At 37.8% G+C, this 18,314-nt stretch overlaps 3 protein-coding genes across 7 annotated transcripts in view; 1 reads left to right on the top strand and 2 right to left on the bottom strand.

The window, feature by feature from the left end:
• LOC108600028 (potassium voltage-gated channel protein Shaw) overlaps nt 1-15,345 on the top strand; it is a 35,455-nt gene extending 20,110 nt beyond the window's left edge. For 3 of the 5 annotated variants that reach the window (XR_001915173.2, XR_004458946.1, XR_001915174.2), the window contains 10 exons: nt 6,928-7,077; nt 8,028-8,160; nt 8,218-8,397; nt 8,456-8,953; nt 9,014-9,310; nt 9,401-9,610; nt 9,678-9,882; nt 13,029-13,133; nt 13,529-14,197; nt 14,261-15,343. Coding sequence is in view for 2 of the 5 variants with exons in the window: in XM_017987348.2 (XP_017842837.1) it covers nt 6,928-7,077; nt 8,028-8,160; nt 8,218-8,397; nt 8,456-8,953; nt 9,014-9,310; nt 9,401-9,610; nt 9,678-9,882; nt 13,029-13,133; nt 13,529-14,121 (2,371 nt within the window). In the remaining 3 variants the exon portion in view is untranslated. Of the gene's footprint in view, nt 1-6,927; nt 7,078-8,027; nt 8,161-8,217; nt 8,398-8,455; nt 8,954-9,013; nt 9,311-9,400; nt 9,611-9,677; nt 9,883-13,028; nt 13,134-13,528 lie in introns of those variants that run through there. The other 2 variants (XM_017987348.2, XM_017987349.2) reach the window with 2 other exon arrangements.
• On the bottom strand, nt 173-2,187 carry LOC108600031 (aldehyde dehydrogenase, mitochondrial). Its single transcript, XM_017987352.2, has 4 exons — nt 1,935-2,187; nt 1,663-1,811; nt 1,441-1,537; nt 173-1,387 (listed from the first exon to the last, which is right to left on the bottom strand). The coding sequence occupies exons 1-4, from the start codon at nt 2,052-2,054 to the stop codon at nt 194-196; spliced, it is 1,560 nt and encodes a 519-aa protein (XP_017842841.1). The 5' UTR covers nt 2,055-2,187; the 3' UTR covers nt 173-193.
• Nucleotides 15,346-16,676: 1,331 nt separating the features above from the next.
• Nucleotides 16,677-17,517, bottom strand: LOC108599226. The gene has a single exon (XM_017986022.1). The coding sequence runs from the start codon at nt 17,472-17,474 to the stop codon at nt 16,818-16,820; it is 657 nt and encodes a 218-aa protein (XP_017841511.1). The 5' UTR covers nt 17,475-17,517; the 3' UTR covers nt 16,677-16,817.
• Between the last annotated feature and the right edge of the window lie 797 nt (nt 17,518-18,314).

The raw sequence follows: 18,314 nt of genomic DNA, 5'->3' as shown, positions 1-18,314 counted from the left end.
CAGCTGTTCAAAACAAAAATAGTACAAAATATAGGTAGCCGAAAATAGTCTTTAAAAATCTTTCAATTTTATACGGAAATGTCCATATATAGAAATATGATCGATTTAAAAGCATGCTGAAATACAACGCCACTGTCAAATGTGGGATTCTGATTGCCAGTTACACAATATCTTAAGAAACTTATTGATTTTATTAAGAGGTCTTCTGTTTCAGTTTTACAATAACACACTTCACCTCTGTATAGTTGGACAGTGCATACTCTCCATTCTCCCGACCCTGGCCAGACATCTTGTAGCCCCCAAAAGGTGCCTGGGCAGTGAGAACATTGTATGTGTTAACCCACACCGTGCCGGCACGAAGATGGTCAACAATATAATTAGCCTTTTCAATATCCTTTGTAAAGACAGCAGCGGCTAGGCCGTAGTCCGAATTGTTTGCCCGCTCAATGACCTCGTCGAGATCCTTAAAGCGAATAATCTGCTGAACTGGACCAAAAATTTCTTCACGAGCAATAGTCATGTCATCTTGAACATCGGCAAACACTGTGGGCTGAACAAAATAGCCCGGAATGCCATCTGGTCGGCTACCACCAACCACAAGCTTAGCTCCTTGCTCTTTACCAGTTTCTATCATGGACAAAATTTTATCCATATGTTCTTCACTGATTTGGGGCCCCTGCTCCGTTTTTGTTTCGAACGGATCACCAATTGTACGCTTCTTGGTACGCTCAACACTACGCTCTACGAACTCATCATAGATTTTGTCTTGCACGAATGTACGGGAGCCGGCGCAGCAACACTGACCCATGTTGAAGAAAAGACCGAAATGGGAAGTCTCTACTGCATATTCCAAGTCACAGTCATCAAGTACAATATTTGGTGACTTGCCTCCCAACTCCAGGGTTACACGTTTGAGATTGGTGTTTCCAGATGCCTGCTGAATTAGTTTTCCCACTTCTGTAGAGCCAGTGAACGCCACTTTATCAACATCGGTGTGGTTCGCTAAGACGGCGCCAGTTTGACCGAACCCCGGAACTACATTAACAACACCTTCAGGAAATCCAGCTTCCTTTACCAATTGGGCAACGTATAGGGCAGTCAAAGGGGTTTGCTCCGCGGGTTTTATTACAACGGTGTTACCAGTAGCCAAGGCGGGTCCCAATTTCCAAGCCATCATTAGCATTGGGAAATTCCATGGTATTATTTGACCACACACACCAACAGGCTCGTGTCGGGTATAAGTAAAAAATTCACCGTCCATTGGAATCGTCTTTCCATGATTCTTGTCAGCCCATCCGGCGAAGTAACGCAAGTTTTTAACTGACAACGGTACATCGACATTGTAGGACATAAAGTAAGGCTTCCCATTATCAACAGTCTCCAAACTCTAAAGGATCTTATTGATGTATTTAGTAAATACACAACACGTGGGGTACTTACGGCCAAATAGACGCGTTCGCGTTCAATAAGGTCAGCCAGGCGGTATAGCAGCCGTCCACGATCAGAAGCATCCATTCGACGCCAAGGTGAACCTAATCTATAAAAATAATAATAATTACTACTTGCCATTAAAATATAAACTTTTTAATGGATATATTATTAAGAAATATCGATTTCTAATTATCTATTCAAACTTTCCTAAATTCAGACAGATTAACTTACTTGAAGGCCCTTCGTGCTGATTCTACTGCGAAATCAATATCCTCCTTGCCACAGGACTCCACCTCGGTGATGGTTTCCTCGGTGGTAGGATTAATGGAAGGAAAGGTCTCCCCGGTCTTACTTTTGTGCCAATCATTATTGATGAATGCCTGAAATATGAGGAAGTGCTTACTGTAATAATTCCAAAAGTTGTTAAAGTGTGATCGTATGATATTGCTTTGAGTTTCTGATCTTTTAAATATAATGAATCAGGTTGATTGCGATTAACTTACACCTGTATATTTAACTTCGGGACATCTGTCTGGCATGGGCATCTCTGAAAAGAGTGCCGCAGCCACCTTATTTCTTGATTGATCACGTACAAGAAGGCTACTTTTCAAAATCCGCAACATTTCAAAAAGATCTCGAGCAAGAATAAAACTATATTTGGAAAGGAACGATGGTGCTTGATAATTCACTTATCAGATCAAAACGTTTATTTATAAAAAAAAAAGCTTCATTGGTTTTTCCAATTAACGCAGGAATCCAAGTGAGCAAAACATAAATTTTTATAAGAAAAATGTAATTAAAATTTTTAATGTTTGCCAAAGATAGACTGATTTATTTACATTGCTTTAAATTTAAAAGTCTACTAGTCATTGTCAATTTGACTTATTAGTGGGAGCCTAGTGTCTGGTGTTTTTTTTTTGTGTAACAAGCATAATTTAAATTTCGATCCACTATTAGTACGAGTATTAGTATGAATTATTTAATTAACTGCAGATGATCGGCTTGATATAATAATCCTATAGCAAGACAAACAGAGTTGATTGAGTCCGTCGGTTTGATCGATTTGGTGTTGCTACTAGGTACTCCTAAACCAAAATTAGTATGCATTAAGTTTTTTTTATAAAAAAATTAATAAATAAAACCAAAAGGTTTGACAATCCAATAATAAAGGATTTCTGGAATATTTTGTTTTTTCTTTTTTAATTCAGGAAATCATAGATGTCGAGAGCTTCAGAACGATCAGAATAATAATTAACTCAATATAATATGAAATAACTAGACAGCCAGCAAGCGCCGCTTGTCGTTCAGAAAAGTGCCAATACTATCAATACGGTGGAAATAATATGGAATCAGAATAAAAGAATTCAATAATCTTGTGATGACTTGTGAAAAAAAATTAAAAATCAAAAATGTTATATACCCTCCACACCACAATCAAACGGTTGGAGCAATAGAAAGAAGGCATAAAACTTTTAATGAATTCATACATGCCCTAGTTAAAGTGTATGTGCAAGTTGGTTGCGCCCGCATGTTATTAAGTGGAAAGTGCAGCTTTCCGAATTTCTCGGTGGATTGTTTTATATTGGCTTTTGTGAAGAACCGTAGATTACTTTCTAACTTTCATGTGTTCTATTGTACAGTTGTCACACATCAGTATAACCCGCCAGCAACCAGTCAGGACGTACTTTATTGTATATATTTCTTAATATTTATTTATTTATTTAATGTCAACTATGAACAGTCGACGATAAAAGAAAATGATTACAAAAAATATTTAAAATTAAATTTCAAAGTATTTAAAAATTAAGTTTTTTTTTTTAAATTTGATAAGTTTATAGATTAGGATTGCTAAACAGACCCATTCGTTGCAAGGATTGGGGCAAAACTAAAAATCCCAATCAGGTCTGGATTAGTCTTAATTATAGTGAGGGTATTCAGTCACTGCGGTGTGAGAGGTCGAGCGGGTGATGCTTTTGGTGGTGCTGTTATCCATTTGGTTAATGGCAAGAGGGCTTATATGCCTGACCAGACGGTCCAGATGGGCTCTGCTTAGCCTGGTGACTTCTTGGTGGACCCAGGGGACTCCGAGCTCGCTGTGGACGACTTCGTTTGTGTGGAGTAGGTGAGCATTTGAGATAGCTCTGAGCGCTTTACTCTGGAAATTTTGTATATTATTCCATCTCTTGAGCCAAGTGTTTGTGCTTTCAAGCTGGGCTTGAAGGAAGGTAGTCTGCGGGGAGGTGTCAGAAACCAGAAAGGCAGTGTCGTCGGCGTACGTGGCAGCCAGTAGCCTTGAATCCTGGCTGATGGGTAAGTCGGAGGTGAAGACTGTGTAAAGTACTGGGCTCAGTACGCTACACTGTGGGACTCCGGATCCGACATCCCTTAGGTCAATCCACTTAAACTAATGACACCTAACATAATCCGGGAGATAATTTAAAAGTAGTATTTTAGTTTAAAATGGTAGATCAACTCCTGGAACCCAGTTAAAGCCTCGAAAAGCAAATAGTTTTTTTTTTGAACAGATTCAACACCCTTCTGGTGGTTTGAGTATTGTGGAGACCAAACACAAGAGCCATATTCCAGAATCGAACAAACAAGAGATGTATAAAGTATAAAATAAATGTTGTGTAAGGGTCGTCAAATTCTTTAGCCCATCGTTTGAGAAAACCGATAACAGGAATTGCCTTACTGACAGTTAGAGAAACATGCTTATCAAACTTTAAATTACTATCAAGGAGAATACCTAAGCCATTTACTTCTGCTAATCTATTGAGAGGTAACTGATCAATGTTGTAGTTGACGATGTGTGGCGAGTGTCTATGGAAGGAAATAACTTTACATTTAGAACAGTTAAGTTTTAATAAATTGTATTTACACCAATTGACAAAGCTGTCAAGATCTGTCTGAAATAAAGTACTACATGACATGTCTGTAAACGATAGGCATAGCTTCACGTCATCAGCATACATTAGAACGTTTGAATTCATAATGACAGATCATTGATAAATAGGTTAAAAAGCAACGGTCCAAGGTGACTACCCTGTGCAACTTCAGACGTCACAAAACCGGCTTTTTAGGTAGTTAGGTAATTAGAACTAAATTAATTAAAAAATTCTTTGGAAATCCAATCATAGTTAATTTATTTATTAGAAGACGATAATTAACGGAATCGAATACTTAACTAAAGTCAGTATACATAATGTCAGTCTGCATTTTGCTTTGAAACGCTTTAAACACCCTTGAAGAAAACTCAAGTAAATTGGTGTTGGTGGACTTTTGTTTAACAAACCCGTGCTGGTAAGGTGATATTGAATTGAACTACAGAAATGTAGATGTAATAATTTTTTCAAATAGTTTAGATGAAGCAGAAAATTTTGAAATACCTCTATAGTTGTTTACGTGTCTTTTAGGGCCATTCTTATGTAATGGAATAATATATGATTTCTTTCAGATTGAAGGCAATGAGCAACATTTAACGAACAATGCAACTTTGGCGGAAACTTTACTTTGTTCAAATTAAAGCCAATCCACCTAAATGAAGAAAATGGTTGTTGCAATTACGAATATTATTTATTTCATTAAGTGAAAGATCAAGTATGCTATTTGCAAACTCATGAGAGCTAGTAGGAACAACCAAATTATCCACTGTGGACCAAGATACATCTGCTAAATTAAAATCTTCCATTACACAAAAATAATCTATATCAGAGAGCTTAGAGGATATTAATTGTATATTAGATAAATGTTCATTATAAATTGAAACATCCGATAGAGGTGGAATATATGAACATGTTATATAAAGGGAAAACTGCAATAAACTCAATATTAGATAAGCAAAAATTTAATTCCGATAAAAGGTCGGATTCAACGGCAATTAATACGCCATCACCACTACGTGAAAGAAATTTCAGGCCAGGTTTCCAGGTTTCAATGAAGGCGAGAACATTATAATCATAACAAATACTATCTATATATAGTTTAGCTAATTTAGACTTAATACCTCTAACATTTTGATATGCTAAAACAAACGTAATTAGTTTTTGCATCATTACTGGGTTTAGTGGGTTTAACTGTAGGAAAATTTAATTTTGGCAGTGATACAGTTGATTTCCTTTTAGTTTTAAATGTAAACTCTTTAACAAGCAAATCTTGTGGCCAGAAAGAAGTACTACAAATAGTGTCGAATAATTCTGGTGGCACATTTAATTTAAATGAAGATATTTCTCTAGAATATTTATATTTAAATTGTTCTACAGTTTTTAAGGGGTTAGGAATCTTTGCTTGAATGTAAGCAGTTACATCTTCAACCAAAGTATACGGGTGAAGCCTAAAAATAAAAACTTGTTTCCTTATAAGAACTGCTACAAAGGGCTTAGCAGCTGGTCGGGGAGTATGGAAACTATCAATATTTCTAAGAATTTTAGATGACGGACAAGCTTCATCATAATTTATAACTATGCTAGGGCAAACTGGAGTAACAGGTGTTACTGGACAGTTTCCCAATGTTAGATCATTAGTTTTTTTTTTAGGTGTTACATCAGTCACCAGCTGAGGCTCGTCTAAAGCTTTAAGTGCTTTAAACGGCGTCTCTACGTTTATAAACTAACTATAAGCATAGAAATTGAGTTTAGTCTGTCGGATAAACCTAGACATGTCAGCCACAGCCTCACGGCAAGATTCACATGACCATTTTAAGCCGGTCTTATTAACAGACGAATATTTAACCTTAATCGTGAAACCTTAATCATGTATAAATTTATTGCACAGCCAGCATCCGATGCACTCAGCAGTTGCATCGCTTTGGCATTTGCAATTTTTATTGCAGCAAACGAATTTGATAACAAAAGGTATATGCTTTGCGAAAGGGTAAATAAGTAATCATCATTTTAACAGTTAATGCAACAAATAAAAGCGCACTACTAAGAAAGTACGTTAGATAAGAGCTAGTTAGTTTAATGTGTGAGCGCAATTACAAAAAATGCAACAACAAAGACAAATAAAAATAAAAAAGCACACAAACATAGAGAGTGTGCAAATGAGAGCGTATACAAGAGACGCTCAAACCAACAATAACAACATAGCAATAAACCACGAAAACAATTGTTTTGAAACAACTCAACAATAAAATACTTTTACCAATCCCACTCTTTCACCGTGAATATCACCGTATGCTAGTTTGAACAAACTTAAGCGCACAGATCAATTAAATATATCAGTGATAACAAAAAACACATCCGTTCACAGCAAAAGATAAGTACGTCATATATAGAAAATGTATTTATAGAAGATTTGAGTTCCCATTTAATTAAGTAAATACGCTTTTCTAATTTGTTAAGTGGATTTTCCATAAATATCAGATATCTGCGCCGCACAAGACGTGTAGGGTCCGCATACAACGCTAAACTGTGCTCTAGTAATTAATTGTTATTATTGCATGTGTGGGTATTGCTAAATTTTGTGATAATAATTTATGGGTATTATTGTATGTTGCAGATATGAAACCTACAAGGCTACACTTAAAAAAATTCCCGCAACTCGCCTCTCACGTCTTACCGAAGCACTGGCTAACTATGATCCAGTTCTCAACGAGTATTTCTTTGACCGACATCCTGGAGTATTTACGCAAATTCTCAACTACTACAGGTAAGTGCCCCTCTCGTTCTTTAAAAAATAACACATGGTTTTATTTTAATTACTTAATATCCTGAAAGAAAGTGGATAAAGCTATACTCATTAGTGTGTACTTTTATATCGAAAAAGCAAAAGTGTATGAGGATGTCTTTTAAGACTGCGATTTATTACAAAAAGCTTGTTTCGCTTATTAAATTATAATAAAAAGTGTTTTTTATGGGTGTACAGTGCTTAGTATATTAGTTTGTATATAATATCCCGGCCATGCATATTACTTACAAGATACATTCACACATTAAACAAACAAATGTGAAGTAAAATTTGTTCCAAATCACTTAGAGTATACCGGGGAAAATTTTGTAAAAGTAGTTCGATTAGGTTAGGTGAATTTTTGTACTCTTGGGCTCTTTGTTGGGCGTAGACTATGACTTTAAAAATAAACTTGATCTGCTTCCGATATAGGTGCTCCAAAGTGTTCACTGAGATCTAATTGCTCTGACTGACGGAAAGGCAAGCGACTCAGATTGTAATTCTGATCAAGAAGATATATGCTCTATGCGTACACTTTCACAATTTTTATATACCCTTTTCCTTTTATTATAAGGCCAAAGGGAATAAAAATTTTTATGGCGAAACCATGCTTCTCAGATTCAACCCTACTTCTCGGTATTTCAAATTATGAGACACCGAAAAGCTTCGTAAAAACAGAAATTCGAGAAGAGTTGCATAACATGTGCGCCAAAAGAACACACGTTTTATTGGTATTCCTATGCCGGTCGGTTGTAGGGCTGACGTAATTGCTGCTTTTGATAGGCATCACAATCACGCTTATCATCCTTGCGTCTACAACAGAGATTCCTTGTTACCGCTCAAGCACCTGGATGGAGACATTGCATTATAATTGCAATTATTTTGTGCACTTTCATATTTATTTACTTTTTTTTTTTGTTCTTTTATTGTAGAACTGGAAAGTTGCACTATCCGACAGACGTTTGCGGACCACTATTTGAGGAGGAACTGGAATTCTGGGGGCTGGATTCCAATCAAGTAGAACCTTGCTGTTGGTCGACCTATAGCATACATCGCGACACTCAAGTGAGTATTTATGATATGCCGTAATACATTTAGAAAATTTTGTCTTCATTTGACCAGAACACTTTGGCCATTTTGGATAAGCTAGACATTGAAAATGAGAAGCCCACGGATGAGCAGATAGCGCGTCTATTCGGCTTCGAGGAGGCCCTGAGCAATGGCGAGCTTAATTGCTGGCAGCGATTAAAGCCAAAAATTTGGGCCATGTTCGATGAGCCCTCAAGCTCAACGGGCGCTAAGGTATGATATACAGTATTTCTCAATGGGTGATCGGAAAACTCACTTGCTATCTGCACAGATCGTGGCTGGTATGTCGGTTTTCTTTATATTTGTTTCTGTGATATCATTCTGCCTGAAAACCCATCCCGGTTTTCGCGTTGACCTGCCAACCAGCTACGAGACCGGCGGTGGCTCTCTATTGGATCCGTCTATACCTCACTCGGCTTCACCACATCATCACCATCAGCCACAACAGCATCAGTATCATCAGCATAGTATAACGCCACCTAGCGGCAGTATTGGTCCCACATTTCGCGTCACGAACTACACAAGCTACAGTATTGGTAATTTAAGTGCCGCCCAAGCTACTCCCATTGTCACAATCAAGGGCTATCAGCAGCAGCAGCGCCTCAAACGAGAAATTCTCAATGCCAGCTGCTCTAGTGGGATTGACAATAATGGAGCGGGCCGGCAGCACGGGTGGGTGGAGACCTATGGTCAGCCACATAAGGCTTTTTTTTACGTGGAACTGGTTTGCAATGTCTGGTTCTTTATTGAGGTCATAATTAGGCTAATCGTGAGTAGAGTATACTTTTATTAATATTTTATAAAGCTTATTGACCATGTTTAATAATAGGTGTCACCCAACTTCTGGCAGTTTATTAAGTCTCCGGTTAATATCATTGATTTTACGGCTACGTTAAGCTTCTATACGGACGTCATGCAGCGTATGGGTGAATACACTGGTCTACTGGAGGCCTTTTCCATAGTTCGCATAATGCGACTATTTAAACTCACCAGACACTCTCCCGGACTCCGCATTTTAATTCACACGTTTAAGGCATCAGCCAAGGAGCTTACTTTATTGGTCTTTTTTCTTGTGCTGGGCATTGTCTTCTTTGCCAGTCTGGCGTATTACGCCGAAAAATTGCAGGTGATTCGACCGCAACATTCGCATTGTATCTCAATAGCTGTTTGCATCTAAATTTTTTTCTTTATCTGTGTCGGTAACTATTTCGTTTAGGACAACCCAGATAACCAGTTCAAGAGCATACCTCTGGGACTCTGGTGGGCCATTGTGACTATGACTACGGTTGGATATGGTGATGTGGCCCCCAAAACTTATCCAGGCATGTTTGTGGGAGCTCTTTGCGCTTTGGCCGGTGTCCTGACCATTGCACTACCCGTACCTGTTATCGTTAGTAACTTCTCCATGTTCTATTCGCACACTCAGGTAACCCGGGAACAGGTAACAGCTACAGCCTTGACAAATAGCTAATGGTTCGTCTTTCAATCTACAGGCACGATCTAAGCTACCAAAGAAAAGACGACGTGTTTTGCCTGTAGAGCAACCCCGGCGTAAGCGAGAACCACCGCCACCACATCGTGGCCGAACAAATGCTATTAAACAGTCACCGCCAACCGTTCCTGGCTTTGTCCCTGGAACAACAGTGTCGGGGGCGCCACCTCCTATGTTTAAGGATGCTTTTGGCAGCGCAAAAATAGGTGAGTGAAAATGGGTGTCATCCCTAAGTCTATATTATCAAACATAAAGCTTAATGAATTAAAATACATGGACAGAACTAGACTGTAACGGCTCTCCTCGTCCAATGTCATTTACTATTTGTATACATGAAAATGGAAAAGGAGATTAAGAAGTTGTGCAAATGCATGTAACAGGGAGAAGGTGACGTGGAAGACCTCATAAAGTATATATGTGCTTGATCGGCAAAACAAACTGAGTCAAAAACGCATTGACATATTCTTGATCGATTCATAACGATTGGATAAATAACATAGGTTTTATTAAATTTCAATTTTAAATACAGACATCGGGGTGCGCTTGCTGACGCGCCATACAAATGTCGCTGCCGACGATACAGCGAAATCGAGCTGTGACGCGTTAGCTGCTTTGTGTCTATATCTTTGTGACTGTGTATGTATTTCAAAGTGTATATAATAGTTGGTTGGGACCAACTTTAATGCGTTCACAGGTTATTCATTAGTTTATTACTTACACATCTGTTGTATACATTAAATCGAGGGCTTCTTTCGCTACTTTTTTCCTCTTCTACTACTTATTTATGGCAAAAACAGAGAGTTGCAGTGAATTTGTCAATGTTTTTAATATTTGCAGCACCAATATAGCATAATAAGTCTGCAGCATTGTTTGCTGGGAGGTCTTAAAGTTGGCCCTAAGCCGTAATCATCTTCGTATATATCATTTGTTTTGGTTCTTGTTCTAGTTCGAGTTCGTGTTCTAGTTCTTGTTTTTGTAAAAGTTTCAGTCCGAGTTCTAGTTCTAGTCCTAGTCCTAGTCCAAGTTCTGGTTCGCGTTGTATGCTTCGTAGTTGTGCTCCTTGTCGTTTTAGTTCTGGTTCTAGTTTTTGTAGTAGTCGAGGTTGACCCATTTTCACAATCTGATTCACAACTGTTATTACTGTTGTCTCCAAATTCTTCAGAGTTTTCTCCTGTTGGTCCCGTGGGTATAGCGCAACCATGTATTTTTTCCGCCTCGCTGCACAGATTCTTAAATTCTTTATCAGTTCCACATCTACATTTGGAGCCGGGTACTTTGCCTATTGTGTAGGTGAACTTTCCCTCTTGCTTGGAGCAACTGTACATACAAATCATGAGTTGAAATTTCCAATTTCCCACAGTATATCTGACTATACCACAGCCTACACGGTCAGTGACTCCAACCACAAGTTGTAGAAAATGTCCAATTTCCTGACTGATTTTTAAATTATTAGTAAGAAAAGTATCACCACGAGACTGAACATACCCTCCAATTGCCTTGCCAGTAAGTATGCTTTCGATCGTAGTGTACCAATACTCATTATACCAAGCTTTTAATTGAGAGACAATTATTTTCTCTACTCTTTGGTTAATCTTTTTCCTGAATTTGTTGTAGGCTGAATTAAAGCCAGGCTTCGAAGAGTCTCTGATTGCGAAACTTTTCTCTGGCGGTGACAGACTGCACGTCTTTGCGTAATGCTCGGCAAGTAGGCCAAGTTCATTGTCCCATCTAATTTTTCCCATGAAAGAAGCTGTCGGCAAATCTTTGACCTTGCCACTGGCTACAATATTTCGATAAATATTGTGTTGTCTCACAATGATATTTTTGTAAGCTTTTGTTATTTTCACAACTTTTGGCTTCTTACCGCATTTCTCTGCAAAGTTCTTTAATATGAATTTTAAGCGTTGTTTACCATTCTATGTACTCAACTTACCCCATCATTATTGCAGAGAAGATGTGGCTGTTGCCGTATTCTGCAGTAGTCGCTTATCCTTGAGTTGAAATTTCGCTTGGAGGTTAGACAACTTTTTGGTAAGGCATGTCCTATTGATAAGACTTGTAATATAATTGCCGAGTAGAATATCTGGAGACGATTTTCCATTTCTTTAGCTGTTATAAAAAAAATGTGTTTTCTGTATTTCCATAATAAAAGCTGAATATGTATATTGAATTGCCACACTTGTTTTTTATGGTTTAAAATCAATTCAGTCCACATTGTGTGAATTTTCTGATCAATTTAGTTTTGCTGCTTATTAATTACATTTCTCATGCAGTTAAGTTGGGTGCAACTAATTTTTATATACACTTTGACAAAGGCATCGCAGCAAACACACGCACTCACTCACAAACACAGCCACAAAGCAGCTAACGCGCGTTACAGCTCGTTTTCGCTGTCGCGTCGGCAGCGACGTCAGTTGGCTATATTCGATAAGATTTTAAATCCTACGTTTTGTATAAGCCGATAAAATAAATCAGAATTTTGGACTCATTATTCTGGTAAACTATTTCATAAGCCTAATTATTATAGGTTTTTCACTTGGCTTATAAATGGGAATGATTATAAAAATCATCAAGTGGACAAATTAAAGTTGGTCGCAACCAACTTTTATATACATTTTGACTAGAACATCGCAATAAACACATGCATTCACTCACAAACACACACACACAAAACAGCTAACGCGTCACAGCTCGTTTTCGCTGTAGCGTCCGGCAGCGACGTTTGTATGGCGCGTCAGCACGTGCCCCGCTTGTCTATATTGGTAAATTAACATGTGAATATTCCTAACTTATTTAGTCCCGATCGTTCGTAAAAATTCACAATCGGTCGAAAACACACGGCTAGGCAATTTTGTGATTTATTTCAGATTTTTAAAGATTTTCTTACTGCCTTTTATCGTTTTTTTCGATTTTCGGGGGAGGGAGGAGGAAATTAAAAAAAAATAAAAGCGTAGTGTCTTGGATATAGGAGCACCTACCTACCAAATTTGGTTGCTCTAGCTCTTATAATAGCGGAGAAACACGCACTCATACAGACGGACATAGCTATATCGACTCCTTTTATACAAAAATGGAAAAGTGTATAAAAGAATTTTCGTATATTGTCAGCTTATCGAGTTTTTTTTTGCCTAAAGAGCAAAATTTTTAAATGAAAAAATTAACGTAATTCAAATAGCAAATAATACCCTTTTCCATTTTTTTGTTTTATAAAAATATCAAAATGTATAAAAACTGTTAACAGCTTGGAGTTAAAGCGCTTCATACACCAGAAAAAATTTATGATTGTTAACAAGCTTTTGTTTTCAAGCTTATCAAAATACAATAGTAAAATAGTCTTCTGGTTGCCTTTCAGCGGACTATTTGAGTGTGCCAACAGTACAAAGCTTGCAGCCAAGGGCAGCGACTACTGGACACGACTTCTTGCTGCCGCTTCAGCCGAAACTATTGGCCCCTTTGGGTAAGCTAATAATTTTATAGCGTCTCACATTTTATAGGCCAAAGTACAAGCGGAATTCACAGGCAAACGTTGCTCGGGCAACGGAGACAAACATTAAATTTTAAAACAGTTGACATACAAAAACTTTATTGTGTGGTGGCACCCATGCCAGGTCACTCCACCTAAGAAGCACAGCCGACAGATGGCTGAAACTAGCTCCGGCCAGTATCACAACGTTCAGTTGACGTCCATTTTCGCTTCCGTCTCTACTGGTTTTGCCTGTGGCATTTCCGCTTTCGCGTCTGTTCAAAAAGCTTCAATGGGAGTTCCTGAGAATTTTAGTGTCTGTTGCTGGCTGACAGCTCATAAGAGTATACAATGATAGGTAACATGCTCGACTGTGTTTTTTTTTGCAGAGCGAAAGGATCAGCATCCTCTGCAGCTGACCGCACACAATTTGGCCTCGGACACGCATCAACTGTATGCAAGCCAAGCCCACATACATAAAAAAGGCATTGCATTGAATGTCCCACCCACACTCAGCATGACCCACTCACAGATGCCGCCGGGCATGGCCAGCATGGGTCAACGGACGCCAAATCTCAGCTACCGAGCAACTCACGCTCCCATCCAACAGCCCATTCCGCATCAGCATAACCAAATGCATATGCAGTATATAAAACCTACTATGTCTTTGGACAGTGAAGGGGAGTCCAGCAACTGCAGCATTAAAATCTCAGTTGGCGCAGCAGTTGTTTCCCGTAGTGATGAACTGAAGACACCAAAAGTTACGCTGCTAGATGATATAAGCGATAAGGTAAACTCTTCGGCCGATGAGTGTGGTGACATTGAATGCTGCTTTTCCGAAGTGGATAACAGCGACGCCTACGACTTTAGGACCAATGGGACCAATGGACCCAACCTCCAGCAAGCGAACGTTCAGGAAAGCGTCGACGCTGATAACAGCGGCGACAGCCTAGGAGGCATTTATCTCGGACCTTCTCATTGATTGGCAACCATTAAATGGGACTTTCCATTCTAGATGTAATCGAATGTTGTTTGGGAAGTATTTATGCATCCTTTGTGTAAGTTTGTGTGAATCTTTTTCCAAAAATTGCTCTTACTTTACTTTACTTTCCTCTGTTAAGATTCCTTCACGTGTAATTCACTTTTTCGCAAGACACCACGTGCATATTTGTCATGGACTAAGTTACATATATATGTTACATATGTAAGTGTATATCTACTTATGCATGTCTATGTCTGTAGTCCACCTGGGCCTGGGACAACCTATTCTCATACAATGCACAACAGCACAGTGACAGAGCATAAGGCAAACATATCGTCTCTGTAGCCAAGATTTGATAGTTGGACTAGTATAGCTTCCCTCACTTATCCCATTCCTATTGTCCGCTCTGTTCGTGCGGCAAAGCTGTTCTTGTCACTTTAAGGTGACTATTGTGTAAATCATATTGGCTGCTCACTGGCTCAAGTTCACACACTTTTTTTCCATGCATCACTCCCATTTTTGCGCCCAAACTGTCTGCTCACCTCGGGCTGGTGCCAGTGTAAATGCTTATGCTTCACATTAACTATTTCCATTTCAATAAACTAAAAACTGTTAAACAAAAATGCTGACAGCAGAAAAATATAATTATGCCGAACTATGCAAACAAATTCTTCTGTCTTTTTTTAACGCTCAAATGAATGAATTAATAGGTGAGGTTCAAAAATGATAGTCCAAGTACTAGGTGCATTTTATTGTGCTAACTCTACCAGACCATTCAAAAGCTTAAATTAGATATATAAATGATTGCAATGTTGGAAATACAGGCCCATAAGTAAACCAATATACATGCATTCTTTTTTTGTTACAGTGTTTAATAGTTAGATAATAATATATTAATTGAAAAGTAAAATAAATTAGTCTACTTTCTTTCTTCAGCAAAGGGTTTAATAGAAAAAATGTCTTTTTTAATAATGCCATCAAAGATTAAATATGTACATACATAATTAATCGTTGATGCTATGTTGGTTTTAGTAATGTTAAGGCATTTCAAAATAAATAGAAGAAGCTCCGAACGAATATATGTACATGTTTTGAATTGTGAGCGCTATACATATAAATCACCCACCACAGGTTAATAAAAGGCAGGTGAATAAAACATTGATTCTTATTAAATCTAAAAGACCATTTCGGATATATGTATATGTATGTAAATATACGTAAGAAAAAATTTAATAAGTAATTTAAGTATTAATGGATTATACATTTGAAACCCTTGTAATGTCAAAAGTAAACATGGATTTATACTAGTATAAATTGTAGTTGATAAATTTCAATATATGTTATGTGTGTATATTGTCTACAAGAAACAGCATTAAAAACTTTTAAATGTTAACTTTAAAAATTTAACAAATTGTGGTGTGAGAAAATATTTCCAATTTTAAAATAAATATTGATTCTTTGAATATTAATTCAATTCTGAATTTATTACTGAGCGACTTCAACTTAGGCTACAAGCTGTGGCCTACAGCTCGAACTTATTAACTTGTTCATTGCCTAGCTATGGAAGAATATCATGGGCTAGTCTCCGCGGGGTCTAGTAGTCTCAATTAATGTGGATGCAGCAGGATATGCTCCAATTAGCACAAAAGCTTACGTAAATATTCAACCTTATCGGATAGGCATCTTCGGAAATTTTAAATTTTATACGTTCTTTTTGGAGTGCATCCCAATGCTTACGCTTGTGACTAGATGTGACTGATAAGCTGTTAACCGTGTATGTTGCGTGCGTGTGTTTGCTGTGATCGCTTGGTAAAGGCGTTGGCTGCGGCCAACTATAACACGTGCTTGTTTTTTAATACAAATATTTGCAATGTATCAAACTTTTGAATTCCGTTTGTAGTTATTTTAATTGAATAAAGATTGATACCTTGATGTAAATAAAGTATTAAGCTTAAGGACATGTCCATCGCAAACCAATTTGAAATAAGCCCTCATAAAGACACACAATAATAGATCTACTGAATCTTCCGTTGATCCATCAAAGCACAAATCCATTAGATATGATATAATATTCTGAAGCGGAAGCGCACACGTTCACACAAACATATCCCAAAACGTAAACACAAAAAGTGTGTGTAGAGTAGGTCCCAAATGTGTACGGAATTTGGATAGTAAGAAGCATAAGAAGAGTGGTCGGCAACGTCGGCTTAAAGGCTAACATAAGATTAATAGTACCACCTGCCTGCAGACAAATTACAAGGCATTCATTCACATTTTCTCCCTATTCTGGCTTAGATTCCAGGGTGCAAATCTGTGGCCATGCTATACGACACACTCGCAGAGATGCTGGGCGAAGTCTATTCCTTAGTAAACATACTGCATGCAGATGGAATGTGCGTTACATGTCCTTGATTTATGCTTGCTTTGAGCATACGTTATATAGTTTACGGTTTATTCTCTTCTTTATTGGCGTCCCCTGAAACTGGTGCTCTGAGAAATCTGCGTGCAAAATTTAAACAGACACTCCCTCATTAAAAGATCGTATGTGTGTGCTTTCGTTTGTCGATTCCTTTAATTTTTATTTAAAACTCTGAAACATCAAAATAGTACAAAACTTAAGCCAGAGTCATTGAAGTCCTTGTGATTTCGGACACTTCCATGATACGTGGTATAGTTTTCGATTCAAGAACAATTTATTACCAGTCGCAATCTCCGCGGCAGTCGTTATCCTCTTCCTCTTCATCTACGTCTTCTTCACAATCTAATTGTGTGCACCGACGTTTTGTGCATCGTGTAAAACGTCCGAGAGATAAATTACAAGTCCTCAGTGCCCGACGTCTGTCTCTTGAGTCAAGCCTGAAGAAGCAGATGAGCAAATTCCAGACGGGCTGCCAGCTTTCTTTTAAGCGACAAGTTAATATCTTTGCCTTATAGTTAAGGTCAGTAGCCTCGAGCACAAACCAGAACAGCGCTCCACTCACTGATGTTGTACTTAAGCCTTGCACACAGTACTCAAAGGACCATGGCTCACAGTTGGCGAGAGAAAGAGCGTATAGCAAGTTGTGAGTAAGCCCATATAAAAGGCGTTCTAAGCGGCACCAAACGATCAGGAGCCCGAACTCGGTCAAAAATATACATGCCACAACTTCGATGATCAACTGCCAGTGCAAGGACATGTGAATAAAGCGGGCCGGATACACGCAGGTATCCCAAAGAAAGCAAAGAATGCTAAACAGAAATAGCCAACTAGCGAGTGTTGGCGCTGGCGAACAGCAATCATCTGGCTGCTCAATGAAGATGGAATAGCCAAGTATCTGACAAATGGCGGCGGCGAGAACTGACCAAGTCTCCATTAAATATTATAAATATAAAGTGAAACTGGGATTTAGTATAAAAGCAAAATAAAAAATTGATTGGTTTTTCAAATCGTTCTCTATTTATATTATTTTTATAAAAACACTTTTACTCTAAAAGATAAAAGATATTAAAAAAAAAGATAAAAAAAATAAAAGCATTGTAATGACTTTCCTTTAGTGTTGCAATCCTCGTAATTCTATGGCTTGACTTAGAAATTTTGAAATTGCAAAAGATAGTTCAAATTAGAATTGATATTACCTAGATATTTACGACTCATTTGTTTATTGTGAGAATATCCTAATTTTCTTTCTTTTGTCCATTATTTAGGATACAATCCAAATGGTTATTAGCTCAAGCTATTACTTCTGGACAACAATTCAAAAACATTTTTTCAAAGAAATATACCTTTTATTGTTTTTTTATTAGTGTGTGAAATCGTACTCATTTGCTTTGAATGCAAATTAGATTACTTTTGCAGTTTTTGCAGTAGACTCTAATAATCTCTTTCAACCATAAGAGCACAAACTGCCTGCAAATTACTATAAAGTTAATTAACATTACATTAACCAAAATTGATCTAACTGCGCACCTCGTTACTACCAACCATCCATTAAAACTCCTTAATAGTCAAGTATTCATAGATTGGAGATGTATACACTTTTTATATACTTAGACATTCTTACAAAAAATGGATAGGAGTATTATGAAGTTGTGCAAATATACGTAGCAGAGAGAAGGAGGCGTAACAGAAAAGGGTTGAAGTTGTGCAAATGATAGTAATACGGAGAAGCAGGCATTGCAGACCCCATAAAGTATGTAAATTCTGGGTCACCAAG

This window comes from Drosophila busckii, unplaced genomic scaffold (genome assembly GCF_011750605.1).
Source record: "Drosophila busckii strain San Diego stock center, stock number 13000-0081.31 unplaced genomic scaffold, ASM1175060v1 chrUn_01, whole genome shotgun sequence".
NCBI classification, from domain to species: Eukaryota; Metazoa; Arthropoda; class Insecta; order Diptera; family Drosophilidae; genus Drosophila; species Drosophila busckii.
The sequence above is the reverse complement of the archived record's forward strand: the minus strand, read 5'-3'. Positions and strand labels throughout refer to the sequence as shown.

Bases quoted from the DNA above. Each gene is read 5' to 3' on its own strand.
- LOC108600031 (XM_017987352.2), bottom strand. From the start codon at position 2,054: ATGTTGCGGATTTTGAAAAGTAGCCTTCTTGTACGTGATCAATCAAGA. The intron at 1,812-1,934 runs GTAAGTTAATCG...CTCATATTTCAG, and splicing joins CCGAAGTTAAATATACAGGT to GCATTCATCAATAATGATTG. The intron at 1,388-1,440 runs GTAAGTACCCCA...AAGATCCTTTAG, and splicing joins GCGAACGCGTCTATTTGGCC to AGTTTGGAGACTGTTGATAA.
- LOC108599226 (XM_017986022.1), bottom strand. From the start codon at position 17,474: ATGGAGACTTGGTCAGTTCTCGCCGCCGCCATTTGTCAGATACTTGGC.